The sequence below is a fragment of the Pararge aegeria genome, chromosome 21 (assembly GCF_905163445.1).
Source record: "Pararge aegeria chromosome 21, ilParAegt1.1, whole genome shotgun sequence".
Taxonomy (NCBI): Eukaryota; Metazoa; Arthropoda; class Insecta; order Lepidoptera; family Nymphalidae; genus Pararge; species Pararge aegeria.
Genome location: NC_053200.1, coordinates 2,846,943 through 2,864,778, shown reverse-complemented (window position 1 = coordinate 2,864,778; position 17,836 = coordinate 2,846,943). Strand labels below are relative to the sequence as shown.

The window sequence follows — 17,836 nt, the reverse complement described above, 5'->3', positions numbered from 1 at the left end:
TTTAAAATTGTTAAAATTTAAAAGAGGCAAACATTTTGCGCAATTACATACAAAAAAATATCTACACTGCCTTATAAGTAAAATAAAATTGCACACTTTTTACAGAGCAGTAGGATAGCCGCAATTAATTCTACTGACTGATAATCTTGCATTACAACCAAATTTGTACACTTAGCCATTTTCTGTAACCTTGCTCAAAGGCTGCCTTTCTCTACTTAGCCCGACTTGACTGGCTAAAGTTCTTAATAGCCAGATTAGTTCAGCCAATGGAAACAATTGCGACTGTCTCGATGTATTAATCAGAAGGTTTCATATAACGCGCCCATACTACCTGTAAGTGTAAAACGTCGCGGCTTCACTAAACTATATCATATTAGTAAAACATTTGGACACTCGCAATCGACGCGTCGTTTTCAAGTATCGAAATACTTGAACAACAGGGTAAAATTTATTCGAATAATAAGAATTCAAGCTCAAAGCCACAATACGTCAGGTAGGGCTTTTGGCAGAACGTTTGTAAAATAAAAATCAGAAGCACAAGATTTGCGATTCTAAAACGAGTGTCCTTATGGCCATTTTACTTTGGCGATTAAGAGTTTGGATATTCGTAAGCGAAAGCGGAATGTTAACTTCATATCACGTATATTTCGCTGTTTTCACACTTAAGACTGTAAGAAACAGGCTTGTTTCTGAAAACAGACGTTAAAGTTGCGCCGCTGACAGTCTACAGGTAGCTTGGGCCTACTAAAACCTAGGGCCAAGACGTTATAGCATGAGTGAAAGCTTACAATGCACTCCCGGAGCTAGGGAGTTGTGTACGCTCGCAATCGTTATCGTCGACTCGTTTTCCTTTATCGAAACGCCGGAAAGTTTAGTACTTATTGGTAAAAGTACTGATTGACACGCTTAGGCGATTACGTCATGGCTCTAAGTAATGCGAGAGCTGAATAAATGTAGTCCACTTTTCACTGTTCTAAAGAATTTACGTAATTCACGTTAATTTATATAATTTACGTTATTTGGTTCGCGAGGGACGTTTCCTTAGAAAAGACTGACATATGCGAACGAATTGAATGACAAAAAGACGTGGTGAAACACTTGAAAATTCTAATTATATTCAATCACACATAGACTTATTTAATTAATTGAATTACATAGCTATTAGCTATCATGTTGTATATTTAAATAAAAATTTAAATTATTCTTTGTGTTTTCTTTCCTGATCCTATATTTAGAAACGGTAATTTATAACTTTTGTTAAAAGTTTAGTGTAAGTTATGAACATACATTTCATAAAATAAATTTACATATTAATGTTAAATTTGTTGTACACAAATCGCTGAACTAAAATCTAAGATTTTTTTTTTAATCAGTGCCATCGTTTGTGACTAAAACATTTAAATTAGTTTTGAGTTTGTTTAAGACAGAATTCTAACGAAAGGGATGTACCACATCCCTTTTAATGGTTCGAATCCCTAATGTATAATTATTGGTCATTAATGGTCAATATGATAACTTATCCCAGTTCGTATCGGCTATAACAGAGTATTAAAAGGGACGAATAAGCCGTCTAATTTAAAAGGGACAGGTAATTTATTACTTATGTTCAAAAAAAAAAGGTAAAGGTTAATTACATCTGACTTTAAATAATAATAAAAAAATGATGGGTAATGTACCGATCAAATTTGCAGGCGAGCGAAGCAAGAGTATTCATATTTTCTACGTAAATTCGTAGCATCAACTCAAATTCGGTGTCTCTATTTTGGTTTGAGCTCGCTCAAATCGCTACTGATCTCTCATTTACCTACTCTAAATGACCATTTCTATGGCGAAATAGATGATGCTTTGACTATGGCAAGCAAATTTTATGATGCTTTCGGTTGAAAACTAAATATTTTCATTTTTTTTAAACCAAAAGAAAGTTTTTATCATTTTAACAGCTTGTTGCTGTGGAGTTATTAAGACTTTTTTTATTTGATTTCGGCCGTATAAAACTTAACGCCCTTCCCATAGTAGAAAGTTTTTCGCACGGGGTGTCTTGTATGATTGTTTTAACTGGTGCCGTGAGTATTCTGAAGTTCACTTGAGAGAAGTCCATCGACTCGTAGATGAATCGCGATTGTCTATTACTAAGTATCCAGAGGTTACCTCCATGGTCCACCTTGAAAATATTGACATTTTAAATCTATTCAAATAAATAATATTTGTATTTTTATGTTGTAGTAGACATTAAGCCGATATTTTGTAGATTTGATCGGTTTTGTCTCTTTCGCTGTAAGAGTATAAGTATTTAAATGAGCCCAAACTAATTTACAAATGGACAAATATTTTATTATATTGCTGAGAGTTTAAATTTAAGTGTGATAAAAATTTAACAAAAAAAAACTGCCCGAGACCCCCCTCTCTGCAACGTATTTTATGAACGCTCCCTTATAGCTTATCATCAAAAAAAAAATAACTGTCCAATTGTTAGATGAATTTTTCTAATTCTAACAAAACTGAAATGAACTATTTTAGTTTAGAGTTCACATTCATACCTTTCAATTTTGTTATAAAAGTGTGCACAGGTGAATTTTATCGCCTAATGAAGTATTAGTAAGGTACCTCGCTTTGTCATATATTACCTCAAGTTGACAAGTATTACCTTAATATCACTGGGAAACTCCAGAACAGTGCAGTCGCTAATGATAAGTGGCACATTCTCCTCCGTCAAAGGCTTGTCCATATTCCAACAGCTTACACCGTTTTTGCTTAGCTGTAACAAACTTAGAACACTGCAACACTGGAGAACTCAGTCTGAGTTTTGGAGTCAGTCCACTGATGGACATAGATATTTTTTAAGGATTTCCAAATTCTTTTTACCAAAATTTTTTATTAGTGTTTTTTTATTTAAAATGCATATAAAAAAACAGGATTTGAACCTGCGACTCGCTGGCAATCGCGGCCTGAGCGCTTTCTCTAATTAAGCTACGGCTCTCCCTTCGTCGATGCCGAAATTAGTATATGCCTTTCACATCAGTCTTATAGCGACTGTAGCGTCATCTATATAGTAGGAAACGTTGCAGTTTCGATCTACATTTTCAAAGGTCCATATTACAATGAAAATTTTTATATGCATTTTAAATTTACAAAATGTTGTTACCAATGCTGGGTACCTACAAAAAATCACCGTATCATCTAAATCGATATTGATTAATTTATCGTCTATTTAACCCCATTTAAATCTTGAAAAAAAAAATGTATTACCAATGAAAAAATAAAAAAACTTTAGTATAATTAAGTACATTACAATACATATATCGCTAAAAATTTCTTACAAGAGTCGTGTGTAATTCTAGTGGGTACTTATATTTTAAGTTTACTGTCAATTTAATGATGATCAAACGTTATTAATAAAAAAGACTTGTAATTAGAAAATGTTTCCAGGAATAATAATAATAATAATAATCTTGTGTGATTTAAAAGATGCCTATAGAAAGAAAACGTTTTACAAACTCCTATGTGATGTCCAGTGGCGTGCATATAGGGTATGCACAGGGTATACAGATGATATAAAATGAAGGTAATCTCCAGTACGAGTTATAAATCGTACTGGAGTTTGGCTTCGAATTTGAATTTTGCGTGTTGTCTAACGACGTTAGGTGCCGTTTAAAATTACGACACGATTCGGCGCATCGTAAAGTTTAGCGGACTCGTAAACCGGCACTTGACAGGTGGATAAAATATATATTTGGTATTTTTATTTAATAATAAATGAAAAATACGATAACATAAAAAAATACTATAGGTTGTGGCAAGAACCATAGACAAGTTAGGTTATATGAGTTGCCTAGTGAAAATCGATTCGTAAAAGTATGCTCTTTGATATGCGCTACTTACTTAGGCATTGCCCTGTCCGTCGTTAGTGAAAACTGGCATTCGATTATAGGTACACGTTAGATTTGCCTTGGAAGTTATGGCGTTCCTGCCCAAGGGCTCTTTTCCTATCGGTTATCTACCCGCGTGCGTGTGATAGCGCGCCTATGGTTAAACGCGTCCCATATTATGAAAATGAAGCTTAATTTGCTATACTCCGCGAACAGCAGGAGAATCTGTATGGTGTAATTTATAATTTCTTCAATCCTTATACTCCACACCAAACAAATCTAGATTCTAGATTCAATCCAATATTGAAACGCGTCCCGTTTGACTGCAGTCCGTGTAATGGGAAAAAGGTATAAGTAATTATAGACTATCTAACCTGATCAACACGCGGGTAGAAATCCGAATAATAGGCAAAAGGCCCTACGCTTATTTTTTATTAGCGCTTTTCCCACTTTTAAAACAAGAAATATTAATAATCCTTATAAGTAGATCGTGTAATCATCTAATTTAAGTTACGTTAACGTAACGTCACGTAAAATACGTCACATATTTTAAACTTGACATACTTTATTAGATTTATTGAATTATTCCATGATGTACCTACGCGACGTTGTCCAATAAATACCTACACGGACCAAAGAGTATAGCTTTAATTTACCTGGGTGTAAAACATTACGTTGCTATTTGGATCCAAATCACATGCAGTTGCTTGCGACTTCGCGCCTCTTTCACCAACGACCTTAAATAAATAACACGCGAAATGCGTAGGTGAATTATTATAAGTAAAGTGAAAAATATTAAAAGCTGCACTGTTAATTAAGCTTTTATGCATTAAGTTAACTTACTTCAACTCCACTAAATATATTATCTTGAGGAACATTTTTATCTCTAAGAAATTTCGTCGACATACGGAACTGCTTCGTACTCGATGTTGGATGGAAATAGAGCTCGCGGAAGCTATGAAAAGGATAAATGTAGAAGATGATTTTTTAACAGACAACAATATATAGGATGTAGCTTATATTATAATTGGGGTATTGCAGTTATATAAAAACCATTAGTACCCATTGTCGGTTACTACACGGCATCGTCCTGAAACGCTAAATCGTGTGGCGTCACGTTGCAGCGTCATACGTTACCATTTAATATTTTAACACATTATTGTTCCATAATACTGAGCAATGGTCTACTCTCAGAATTAGATAGATAGATGACTATACTATGACAATACACATAAACAACAGTAAGCGTTGCTTGTGTTATGAGTACTAAGATGACTGATGGATATTTTTAAGAATAATATAAGTAGGTACATAAATACTTATAATATACATATAAACAACCAGACACTGAAAAACATTAATTTTCATCACACAAACATTTTATAGTCGTGGGAATCGAACCTTGGACTCAGAAAGCAGGGTCGTTACCCACTACGCCAATCGGCCGTCAGATGGGTTTTGACTATAGGCTGTCGATCACAAAGTGCCGATTGGTGAATTTCCCGATAACATTACAGAGAACTTTCAGGCATGCAGGTTTCCTTGCGATGTTTTCCTTCATGATCATAACAGGTACCTAATAAATAATTGCTGAAACGTACTTAAGCGTCGAAAATTATGAGGTGGATGGGATCCGGGGATTAAACTCCATCTTTCTCCCTTTATTACTACCCTTGCTCTGACCTTATGACCATCCTTACTCCGGGCAAATACTCTATAATAAACTAACCCGGATGCTTTCCTTGTTGGTGAAAGGACAGCGGAAGACACTCCGTCGCTCCAGTTGAAGTCCACCCCACCAACTTTGTACACAGCAGCGTGGGGGTCGAAGTGGAAATAGTGGTGTTCCACGCGCCACGCCTCCCTTTGCGCCAGGCTATACACCAGCAACGCGTTGGAGCCCATGTCTGGGATGTAAGCGAACACATCCTCGCAACCTTTGCCCACTGTATCTACCACCTGTTTAAATAAATAAATAAATATACTACGACAATACACACAACACCATCCAGCCCCAAAGTAAGCGTAGCTTGTGATATGGGTACTAAGATGATTGAAGAATATTTTTTTTATATACATAAATACTTATAATATACAGATATACACCCAGACACTAAAAAACATTCATGTTCATCACACAAACATTTCCCAGTAGTGGGAATCGAACCCACGACCTTGGACTTATAAATCAGGTTCGCTGCCCACTGCGCCAGTCGGCCGTCAAAATTAAACAATAAGCCCACAACAAACTTAGCCGGGTGTTTTCTTTGTTATCAACATCTCACAATGTCATTTAAAATTATTAGAAGAGCAACCTGGTTAGAGCAATAATTCACACCCAAGCTTTTTTATCGATTACGTAGTCCGTATAATAGGACTTTTTTAAAGTGCTGCTGTGTCCATCAGCCTGAGGAGTACGTGTTGAGCCTCATATACCTGTAACTACACCGGCAACCACGTCCTTCAAGACCGGAAAACAGCAGTGCTGCTTGGGCAGAAATAGACATGGCGGTAGTGGCTACTTCCCTAGACGGGCTGTTCAAAATGCTCTACTAGATATTTTCTACCGATGAAAGACTGCTTCATAGTTTGACGGCCGAGTGGCGCAGTTGGCAGCGAACCTGCTTTCTAAGTCCAGGTCGTGGGTTCGATTCCCACAACTGGAAAATGTTTGTGTGATGAACATGAATGTTTTTCAGTGTCTGGGTGTTTATCTGTGTATTATAAGTATTTATGTGTATTATATTCATGAAAAAAAAATTTCATCAGCTAGCTTAGTACCCATAACACAAGCTACGCTTACTTTGAGGCTAGATGGCAATGTGTCTATTGTCGTAGTATATTTATTTCTTATTTATATTTATATTTATAGTTAATTATCGTGTTCATAAGTGCGCGACAGATTTCTGCTATCCTCTTTTATAATGAAGAGTAGGAAAAGGAGAGCACTACTAAAATCAACCTATCATTTGTAGATTTTCATTTATTTTAGATTATTAATTAGATTGATTTTATTTAATCATTCCGGACCACTTTGGAGAAGTCCTTTTTGTATTGGACTCATTGTTATTAGAACACTGGCCTTTGTTCTACTATGAGTAGGTATAATAGAAGTAAGTGTTTTAATTTTTATACTATTACTATAATAGAGGTCTGTGAACTAGATTACGGCCTTATCGGTCTGTTTAAATGGACTAAAAGGAAAATAATTAAACAAAACTGCGGTCTCTTTGCGGTGCGCTTTGGCTACTCACAATGCTAGTCAATACTGACGAGTCTCTCAGCAACTCGTCTTTGATCTCGTAGCGATGTACCAATTTGTCTGTGTTCAGGTCGAACACTAATATGGCTGGCGGCGTTACCTGACGTAATTCCCCTGGGAATATTGAGATATTGTAAATGGTCTAAGAAAACCAAAGCAGGTTGTTTTTATCAAGTTGGGAGATAAAGAAGGCTTTCGTTTCGCTTTGTTTTATATGTAGTTGTACTAAATGGTTTATGTAGGTACATGTCTTAACTGTTTACCAAATTATTTCATAGAATCCATAATACAACTCGTAGCAGACCTGCACAGTTTTATTTCGAGAGAAGCGTAACTGATTACAACTTTAAGGGTTGTAACAGCGTCACCGGAGGATGTGAGGTTAGCGCAAAAGCTCGCCATGAGAAGAGCCCTAGGGCTCGACGACATCGAGAACGTCGACCGAAGGGATCCTTCTGTGAAGGCTTAGAACCATGCTCGAGCCAACCTTTCGAATTGAGAACCGAGCGAGGCGGGTCAGCGGCTACTCAACTAAAAAAACCTAAGTCGTACATGTAAACAACAAACAAACATGTAAAGTTGGTAACTTTACATGTCTTTGAAAATTTTTTGTCTATGGTGAAAATTTTACTGTATCGTGTATAGTGGATTACTATTTAATAAGAAATATGGCTATGAATGACATATTTAATATATTTTCTAGCTGTGAAGAACTACATAGATAATAGTTTGAGTTCTTTTAACCTTATTTAGCAACACGAAATAACTCAAAGTTAGAGGTGAGTGGCAAGTGTACGATTTTCTACCTACGTTTACTTACTCGATCGTGTGTAAGTTAAGCTACGATTTATATGGAATCGGAAGAGCGCCATCTAGTGACAACACGTACGGTTTTCTAGTATTAATCGCAACAACCTTACGGGTCATATCGGCGACTCCGTTGTCCACGACCCACAGTCGGTCGCACCGATCAACGTGTACGCGGAAAGTGGACACGACTGTGCTGTTTGCACTGATACAGCAAGCCGCTTTGGACACGAAGGCCTCCCCCCAACTCGGGTAAGGGTTCAGCGGTTGGGACTGACTGCCGTTTAGGTAGATGTAGTTTAATGACGCTGGTACTCCTGGAACATTTGAAACAGCTTTTTTTTATAGTCATACGTAGCTGTTGCCTGCATTCTTGTTTTCCTGGGACTAAAAGTAGCTGGGACATAGTGACTGAGAAACTAGTGGATGTAGGCCATTATCATTCTTAGTATTCATTAGTTCCTGTTTAAATTTTAATTGATCATCATTATCAATCCAGCCAATATAGGGCGCGGGTCTCCTTGGAATGAAATGAGTTTAGGCCGTAGTCAACTACGTTGGCCAAATGTGGATTGCTAGAGTTCACACAAGCGTTTGAGAACTAGAATTATGAACATACAGTGGTTTTTGATGATTCAATATTTTGGTTTCTCGAACAAACGGCTAGTTAGTTCATACCATTTAGCAGTTGACAGTAATAATTTTAGCTCTAATGTTCTAAGCGCTCTTCATAATATGAGAAAATGGGAAAAAAAGTGAAACATGCGCGGGGCGTTTTTACTGTTTGGACACAATGCACTGCATACCATAAGGGCTGAATGAGGATTGTGCATATTCTTTATTCAATGCTGTCAGGCATGCAGGTTCCTCGTGATGTTTTCCTTCACCGTAAAAGAATTGATATGTAATTGCATGAATCGCACAACAACGAAATGAAATGAAAAAATAACGTTAAGTCAAATTATTTTTTAAACCTCTTTTCCATCTGGGTATGGTAACAAATAGTTTATCTTTCCACCTTTCAATGCCTGTAGGCATATTGTGTTCGGGAATATAGGCACCCGATTTCAATGCTGCCTCCCGAGCATTGCCCTCCCATGCAAAATCTATAGTTTTCCATTGGAATTTAGGCGGCAGTAAACATTGCGAATCTTTAAATATAATAATCATAATCAGACAAAATATTGTGGTTTGCATTGTGCTAACTGATATCTTGTTAATTTAGAAAAATTCGAAAAACATTGAATAATTAAAGAATGTTATCTTTTGGTTTAGTTATTTAAAATTTTGCGCGCTTAAATTATGTCAGAATGCATCGAGTTAATTGAGTGTGTCAAGTAAGACTGAAGAAGACCCCATCCCAATGAAGTGTTTGTATACTCAGTTGATTATAAAAAAATGTTTTCATTATAGGTATGCATATTTTAATTAATTGGAGTGTTGGATATGTGACAGGAAATCCAAACAAAAATTAATTGAACTGCAACCTTATAGCACCACTATAAATTCTTTGAAAAAAAACTTTGGGACCAAAATCCAGCCCTAAGTCGTGAAACCTAAAGTAAAACCAGCAAGTTTCGCAACAACGTATAGTTCCGAAAATTCGCTGGTCTGTGATGTGTCTATGACCATAAATGACAAGTGTCATTTTCTTTTATGTCACGTTATCAATAATTTGTTGCTCACTAGGTATTCCAATTTTCCATTGTCGAAATTCAACATATTCATTGCCTTGCCTTCGTGTAATAATCTCGAGGAGTTGGATGCCTTTTCAGTTCATTAGCCTAGAAGTGTTCATGTGAATATACAAAAATGTCAGAATCGTCTGAAACGACGAATGGTGAAAATCTCGAAACCCCCGAAAACCCAGTGGCAAATGAACAAATTACCGAAAAACGCATTGGTTGTGCACATTATAAGAGGCGTGCTAAGTTCGTGGTAAGTTATTTGAGTCAAATAATCGAAGTTAAGTGATGTCGAATTGATTTCCTGTCCCATAAATGATGCTTCGCTACCGGGTTCAAAACACTCATGTCTATATTTATAACCATTGAACATCCAACGCAGAAAGCAGAAACTTCGATTTACTAGTAAAATATCACGCAAATAAGGCAAACAAAAGCGTGTCAATGACTTTGGAACATTCTATTGTGGCGTAAATCTAATTCTGAAGATCCAAAGCTTAAAGATACAACCAATCAACTTCTTTGTATTTTCTCTAATACTAAATAAAGTATACGGTCCAGTGAGGGCATGACAAAGAAGTACTATGGTTTATCCTATTGACACTGAAATCTTACCAAAACTATGGAATATTATTACTATGGAATATGGAATAGTATTTAACAGTATAGTAACCAGCAATACTTAATCAATTAACCACTCCTGACAGAATCACATCACAGTATTCAAACTATTTAAATAAATCGCAAAGTATAATTATTTTTCTCATGAAGACAAAAGGATTTCTATAGGATTTTCAAATTATTTCAGCAGCATTCAAGATTTAGAACTCTTGTTTTAATTTTTAATTCAAATGAAAATGTACCAAAAGCATTTTATATTTATGAAAGCTAAAACAAAGAAAATTTAGCATGAGATGTTGCTCTCTGTGTCTATAAAAATGTAAATCCATATATATTAACTATCTCTTAATAATAAATATTAAAACATTGTAAGCTAATTGGCAATACTACACAATGTTTTTTTGGTTGCACTTAGAATAGCTAGTTTTAGGTTGCAACAGTTTACCAAGTAGATTTGTTTTTAAAAACGCTTCTAAATTTCATTATCTATAGATAGATTTATCGTATCTTTTAGCCTTGTTCTATCTTTATTTGCTGTTATTTAAGCGAGAAACATTCACATATTTGTAGAGCATTTCACTAGAGCAAGGTTTATATGATATGGGATGGTGCCAGTTGACAAGCCACAGCTGGTCCAGCCCTTGTTGTTGAGGCTAATAATTGCTGGATGTTTTTAGTGGTGTGCACATGTTTTATGTTAACAGAAAAATGCATTTAAGACAAATCACGGTTCGGATACTGATCAGCGACTGGGGTGCTTACTGGCCCGTTTTTTAATTTAAGCAAGTACTAGCAGTGTCGCTGAGAGCACATTAAACTTGTTGGTCTGTGTCCACCCCAGTTAGTATCACTTCAATGAAATACTAATTGTTAAAGCCGACTGTTTGATTGGAGTTGGATTGATAATAATGATAATGAATTTATACTTGCCCAGACACCATGCTGCAACAAGCTCTACATGTGCCGGTACTGTCATGATGAGAAAGAAGAACACTACTTCAACAGAAAGTCGGTGACGGAGCTCATCTGCACTGAGTGTGACACGCGACAGAAAGTACAAGCTGAGTGTTCCAATTGTGGAGTCACATTTGGCAAGGTAAGTTGTTCTATCAGTATTTCATTATATTTGCAATTAAGAAAAAGGGTTATCGAGTCTTCCTGTGATCCTAGAGCGGGCAGTTACCTTGGCCAACAAATTAGTTTGGCCATCCAAAGGGGCAATGCTGCCAGCATCTTAGGAACTGTGCCTCGCTGCGGTGGTTTCGAGGATGTTTTAGATTTTATTTAGTTTTAAATAGTTTATTTTAGGTTATATTTATAAAACAATTATTTTAAAGAATACATAAAAAATTTAACACAATTAAGTAAATAAATTATATTTTGTTATCTAACAACTCTCTTACACAGCTATAATATTTATCACCCAATTAAACATAATTTCAAATATTATATATTATATTATATATATATATATATATATATATATATATTATAGTAAATCTTTAATAGCTGTAGTCAATTTATTGCCCATGTAAGCTGTAAGTTAGTATCAAATTCCAGTACACATGCCTGATCTGCAACCTGTTCGACGATGAAGACAAGAAGCAGTACCACTGCGAGGGATGCGGTATATGCCGCGTGGGCGGTCGCGATAGGTTCTTCCACTGCGAGCGGTGCAACATGTGTCTGCCGGTGCAGTTACAGCGTGTGGGTCATAGGGTAAGAGATGCTCCATCTTTAAATTAACTAAAGTCTATTCACGGTGTGAACCAAGCAAAGCGCTTTCCCACATTTACATACAAATTGATAAAGACGGAAAACTGTCTAACTCCGCCCATGAGCGCTTGCAACCCGTTTGACATCATAGGGCGCGTTCATATTGTTAATGCTTTAGTAAAGAATTTTTATACCTATTATTAATAAGTAATTTTAAAACAGTTTTTTTTTTTAAATGAAATAAGAGCTACCATGTGATTTGGTCTTTATTTGTAATAAAATCAACATTAAAGCAATATAAATTATTCAATCGCTTTCACTTTCCAACGTATCGCTGTCATTTCCTACATTTATAATAAATCTTTCACTTAATTATAACTTGCATTGTGATCACGGCCTAAGCGTCCCCGCCCTCGCCCTATCTGCCAACCAACAAACCAATCACGTTAAAGGCCAAATTCTCAGTGCTTGGTTCATTCGGCGAATAGACTATTATAGTTAGATAGACAGAAAATTCTTCATTCTTTATTGCCCATACAGAAAGAAAACAAAATGTAAAAATTTATACAATGTGTAAATAAAACCAAAATACTACTTCACAGGCTTTAGAGGTACATTATGTACTCTCTCAGAGACATATCTGTGAAACCGAAACTGTAATAGTTTTTGAGTAAACCACTGCTATAGTTAATACTGAAAGAAATCAGATACAGCCCTAACATCACGTGCAAAATTAAAATCAAGTGACCCCCTTCACTTCATAGTTCATTAGGTACGCGTTGCGTAGCGTAGGTACTATGTGCGTGTCTATCTTTTATCTTCAATAGGGTTGACATAAGTAAACACTTTTAGAGTTTTTTAAAATTAGTTTTTACGAAAAAATAAATATTCTTCTTTTGCTTTAATAAATTTACCATTGTATTTGCCATATGCCCAAAGGCGTCCTTATCGCTTGAATCCGCCAAATTATCTGGAGGTGATCCTTCAGATAACCTTTGGTTGAAGAAAAACGACACGGAAAACGGGAAAGTGCAACAATCAATTTTAAAATAATTTACATTACATGATATGTGACAATACTGTTAGTGTTGTAACTAGATGGCGCTATTTCGATTCCATACAAATCGTAATTAACTTCCACGTGATCGAATATGTAGACGGAGGTAAAACTCACAATTAGGCACTAACCCAACTGTTAACTGTACCCTTGGTACAAGTTATGTACGCTCGCAATCGTAAAGACGTTTTCTAATATCGAAACGCAATGACGTTGATGGAGAGTGGACCTTATTTAGCTTGACAAAGAGTCTAATCGACGTGTGAACGAAGTTCTTCGTACGACACCCGCGGGAAGAGGAAGGGTGGTGACAACTATTCTGATCTGCCGTCACCATCTGGCACATAATACTTTGTTTTCTTTTGTTTTCGTTAGTACTATTTATTGTCATTGATCTACAACTCTTTTAACCCCCCCATAGAAAATGAATAAGGTGATTTTGAACGGGACCCTTTTGATGAGATAACTAGAGAGTTTTTTTTTTATCTGCAGTGTGTAGAAAACGTGTCACGTGCCAATTGCCCGGTGTGCCTCGAAGACATCCACACGTCACGCATACCGTGCCACATCCCCGACTGCGGCCACCTGCTACACCGGCCGTGCTTCGAGCAGATGCTGAAGTCCGGCCACTACGCGTGCCCCACTTGCCAGACGAGCATGATCGATATGACCAATGTGAGTATGTTTCTGAGTTGTTTTATTTTTTACTAGCTGTTGCCCGCGACTTCGTCTGCGTTTGTTTTTTGTTTTGATGCAGCAATCAAATTTAGTTGTATATCTAAAAAAATTAAAGTATTCAGTATCGCTAAGCCTTAAATGAGGGTTTTGCTGCTGTCCGCTGAGGAGTTCTGTCCTGTATCTCCAACCACAGTTTGCAAAATTAAACACATATTACAACCTCTATAGTACAATAATAATTATTTAAATCTGTTATAATTTGTCGGAGTTATGGTGTAAAATCGTCAAACACTCGTCCCCACTCCCAAAGGAACCGAGCTTAATGTCTGGATAAAAAGTATCCTATATTACTTCTAACACTTCCAAGAATATGTGTACAAAGTTTCACGAGGATCGGTTAGATAGTTTTTGCTTATAGGGATAGTTATCCTTGGTGGTTAGATTGTCTTTTCACAATAACTAACGCAAAGCAATTAACACATATATCACTCCTAACACTTGATAAACAATTAGGTACACTAAAGAACTATTGTATGTTTTTGTTCGCGGCGCTAGATTCGTCAAGTTTATGTGGACATATGGACATATGGACTGGATACATCAACCCATTCCTGGCCCACTACAAAGCACGGGTCTCTTCCCACAATGGAAAGTGGTTAAGTCCACCACACTGGCTCAGTGCGGAGTTGTGAACTCCACACACCTTTGAGAACTTTAAGTAGGAAGTTTTCCTCATGATGTTTTCTTATTTTAATTGCTTAAAAAAACGCACATAACCTAGAAAAGTTAGAGTTTCTTGAGGTTTAGAGGCTAGAATTCGAACTCGGCATCTCGAAAGTGAAGTCGTAGTAATACCTACTGGGCTATCACCGCTCCCATCTAAAACCTTCAATCACATAGACAGCTGTGGAGATCTCAATATTAATCTGGAACTTGTCAGGCTGAGTACAAAATGATATTAAAATAATTAAATAATAACAAAATAGGAAAAAATCATCATTATCGTCACATCAACCCATAAAGGGCCCACTACAGGGCACTGGTCTCCTCCCACAATGAGAAGGAGTTAAGGCCGTCCACCACACTGGATTGGTGGACTCCACGCACCTTTGAGAACATTATGCGGAACTCTCAGGCATGAAGTTTTCCTCACGATGTTTTCCTTCACCGTTGAAGAAAGTGATATTTTAATTACTCAAAACGCACGTAACTTATAAAAAATAAATAGGAGGTGTGTAAATCCAAGGATTCGAACTCGGCTCCCCGGAAGTGAAGTCAAGCTCCTACCCAATGCGCTATCACCCCTTCAGCAGAAAATAGTTATGTTTAATTGTTAATGGATTAATTTGCAGCTATGGAGCTACTTGGACTCCGAGGTGGACGCAACCCCCATGCCGCCGGAGTACGCTGACTACAAAACCACCATTCTATGCAAGGACTGTCACAAGGTTTGATACATTTTGCTATTTACCTCTATGTTACTGTGCGTTGACAGTTAAATTATTTTCCATCAATAGCGCCATATAATTATCGATTCGGATTACATTAGCAATCTCTAAAAAATAATCCACCTATTAGAAAGTAACCTAATTGTAATAATAATCGGTTTCTCTTGGTTTTCCTAATCCGATAAGATAAGGCCGCCTTTTGTATCCTACTTTGAAATAAAAAAAAATTGGAAAATCCAAAAGTGCACGACTCATAATGCTCATTTAATTATCAAATATTGAAAAAAAAAAAAAGAAAAAAAAATTTTAAAACAGCTGTACTAGGAAAGTGATGCACAGGCGCCCCTGGTGGAATAAAATGTACATAATATCTATAGATATAGATATATCACCATCCATGTTAATTTTACATGGATAAATATAGATATACAGTCTTGCAGTTTTCGTTTTTTATTAATTGCAATTAAACTACACTGAATTAATTAATCATTCGCATTCAGTGAACTAAAATCGTCGATTAGAATTTTTTTTTTTAAATTTAACTCAAATAATGGATTTTTTCACAAGTTACAGTGTTTTCGGGTTTCACACATGACGGACAGGAAATTTTTTTGACCTATATTGGTGTTTTTTTCCAATTCTATTGCAGTAAATCAATTTTTTAAAAGTATGGAATTAATCTCCATTAAATTATCTCGACAATGGTATGCAAAATATCTTGATTCCGTGAACTAACAAGGCTATAATAATAAAAATAGCCGCCGAAATGAGGCGAAAAAAATTTTTCGATCGTAAAACACTCTGATGCTTCGCATCATGAGTCGTGCAAAAAAAAAAAATGTATACAAGTTGTTTAGGTATTACGATCGATTTTTACAACACATCAAGTTCAGAAAAAAAAGAACAACACTTCAAGTATGTAGAAGGATACAAAAGGTGGCCTCATCGCTAAGTAGCTATCTCTTCCAGGACACCTTAGGATTAGGAAAACTAAAAAACGAAAAGGTGGGCTACCCTGTTTAAAACATACATACGAAAACCTACATACAAATATATAAATTAGTATATAATTTTTTTTATATTTAGTGACCTGCTTACTTAAATAAATAATTAAATATGAGTTAGAGTAGATAAATAATAGTTGTCGTTATTAGGTGAGATAATGAGCCTTAACAGCATTTTTAAATATGCCCAGTGACTGACTGTCTTATGTTCATTGTCGCTCAAGGTCCGCGTACTACACGATCTAAGTTGGGACTGCACTCAAAGAAATTTAAACTTCACCTTAAGGTAAGAAGGATCTGTCTATCTACATATATTCTCTATTTGTTTCCAGCTGTCAACGGTAAAATTCCATGTGGTCGGGTTAAAGTGTCAGCATTGCGGTGGATACAACACGTGCCAAACCAACGGCTTTCACAAGTGAGTGTGATTTATTAAACTAGACTTGCTTTTGTACATGTTTGTTACCAAGCTTTTCTATTCCGAAGAAACTCTATAAGTTGTAAGATGAAAGATAACTCATATCCTTTAACAATATGGAGAAGCGGTGATAGCGCAGCGGGTAGGAGCTTGACATCACTGTCGGGTGACCGAGTTCTAATCCCAGCACGCACCTCTAACTTTTCTAAGTTATGTACGTTTTAAGTAATTAAAAATATCACTTGCTTCGACGGCGAAGCAAACACTGGGCCAGTGTGGTGTCTTAACCCCTTTGTAAAAAAAACAGTGTTCAATCTCCGGAGAGATTTGCAAACTTCGCGAGTGATATTGCAGTGCGAATGTGTGTGCCTAAACTCTCTATTCCCACACTCGTATGACCGACAGCTTAACGTGCTCGCCGAAGCACGGGGGTGTATCACCGCCAATTTTCAATCTCTGGACTGCAACTCTGGGCTGCAGTCGAATATGCTGACCGCTAGAACAACGAGGCAGTTTAACAATATTAACTTCAGCTTTACTAATTTCTCATTGCACCTCCCAGGGACACCGGCACCTCGGAGCCGTGCGAGTCGTCGACCTCTTCAACGTCATCGACGTCATCAACATCGTCATCATCATCATCGACCAGTAGAAGCGGTTCATCATCAGCGACGTTCGAGCCGCGCGAGGAGCGCCAACCGGAGGCAAGTGAGGACCTTCCGCGAGCGAACCCCATGGACGAACCCCCACAAGCCTGACCATAAGCATAAGGTGATAAGAAAAAATCTTCATCACCATAAAAAGTTGATCATCACCTTCAATATTACAGTATCGTCAAAATCGCTAGCGCATCGTCTCATTACCATTATTATCCAGTAGAAGCGTTTCATTACAGTCTGGGCTTAGGCCATCATATAGTAAATCTTTACCATTAATCATTACCGACGGCCGATTGGCGTAGTTTGCAGCGATCCTGCTTTCTGAGTCCAAGGCCGTGGGTTCGATTCCCACAACTGGAAAATGTTCGTGTGATGAGCATGAATGTTTACAGTGTCTGGGTGTTTATATGTATATTATAAGTATTTATGTATATTATTTATAAAAATATTCAACAGTTATCTTAGTACCCATAACACAAGCTATGCTTACTTTGGGGCTAGATGGTGATGTGTATATTGTCGTAATATATTTATTTATTTATTACCATTACTCATCGATCATCACCTTCATCACGTTTGTCGGTCAAAGTTATAAAAAACCGATATAGAAGGTCG

At 36.7% G+C, this 17,836-nt stretch overlaps 2 protein-coding genes across 2 annotated transcripts; one reads left to right on the top strand and one right to left on the bottom strand.

Moving 5' to 3' along the window:
* Positions 1–1,769: 1,769 nt before the first annotated feature.
* LOC120633297 (protein yellow-like) lies at positions 1,770–9,132 on the bottom strand. Its single transcript, XM_039903482.1, has 8 exons — positions 8,910–9,132; positions 8,049–8,252; positions 7,121–7,242; positions 5,596–5,825; positions 4,710–4,821; positions 4,523–4,603; positions 2,645–2,755; positions 1,770–2,161 (listed from the first exon to the last, which is right to left on the bottom strand). Exons 1-8 carry the CDS (start codon positions 9,130–9,132, stop codon positions 1,934–1,936), a joined length of 1,311 nt encoding a protein of 436 aa, XP_039759416.1. The 3' UTR covers positions 1,770–1,933.
* A 615-nt stretch (positions 9,133–9,747) lies between these two features.
* On the top strand, positions 9,748–17,585 carry LOC120633180 (RING finger and CHY zinc finger domain-containing protein 1). The gene is made up of 7 exons (XM_039903312.1): positions 9,748–9,873; positions 11,176–11,337; positions 11,802–11,960; positions 13,507–13,689; positions 15,045–15,140; positions 16,477–16,562; positions 17,125–17,585. Exons 1-7 carry the CDS (start codon positions 9,748–9,750, stop codon positions 17,318–17,320), a joined length of 1,008 nt encoding a protein of 335 aa, XP_039759246.1. The 3' UTR covers positions 17,321–17,585.
* Positions 17,586–17,836: the final 251 nt, after the last annotated feature.

Coding starts and splice junctions, on each gene's coding strand:
- LOC120633297 (XM_039903482.1), bottom strand. CDS start 9,132: ATGCAAACCACAATATTTTGTCTGATTATGATTATTATATTTAAAGAT. Junction 7,243..8,048: donor CGGAGTCGCCGATATGACCC/GTAAGGTTGTTG, acceptor CAATATTCCCAG/GGGAATTACGTCAGGTAACG. Junction 2,162..2,644: donor AGTTTCCCAGTGATATTAAG/GTAATACTTGTC, acceptor AATATTTTCAAG/GTGGACCATGGAGGTAACCT.
- LOC120633180 (XM_039903312.1), top strand. CDS start 9,748: ATGTCAGAATCGTCTGAAACGACGAATGGTGAAAATCTCGAAACCCCC. Junction 11,338..11,801: donor GTGGAGTCACATTTGGCAAG/GTAAGTTGTTCT, acceptor ATCAAATTCCAG/TACACATGCCTGATCTGCAA. Junction 15,141..16,476: donor TATGCAAGGACTGTCACAAG/GTTTGATACATT, acceptor ATTTGTTTCCAG/CTGTCAACGGTAAAATTCCA.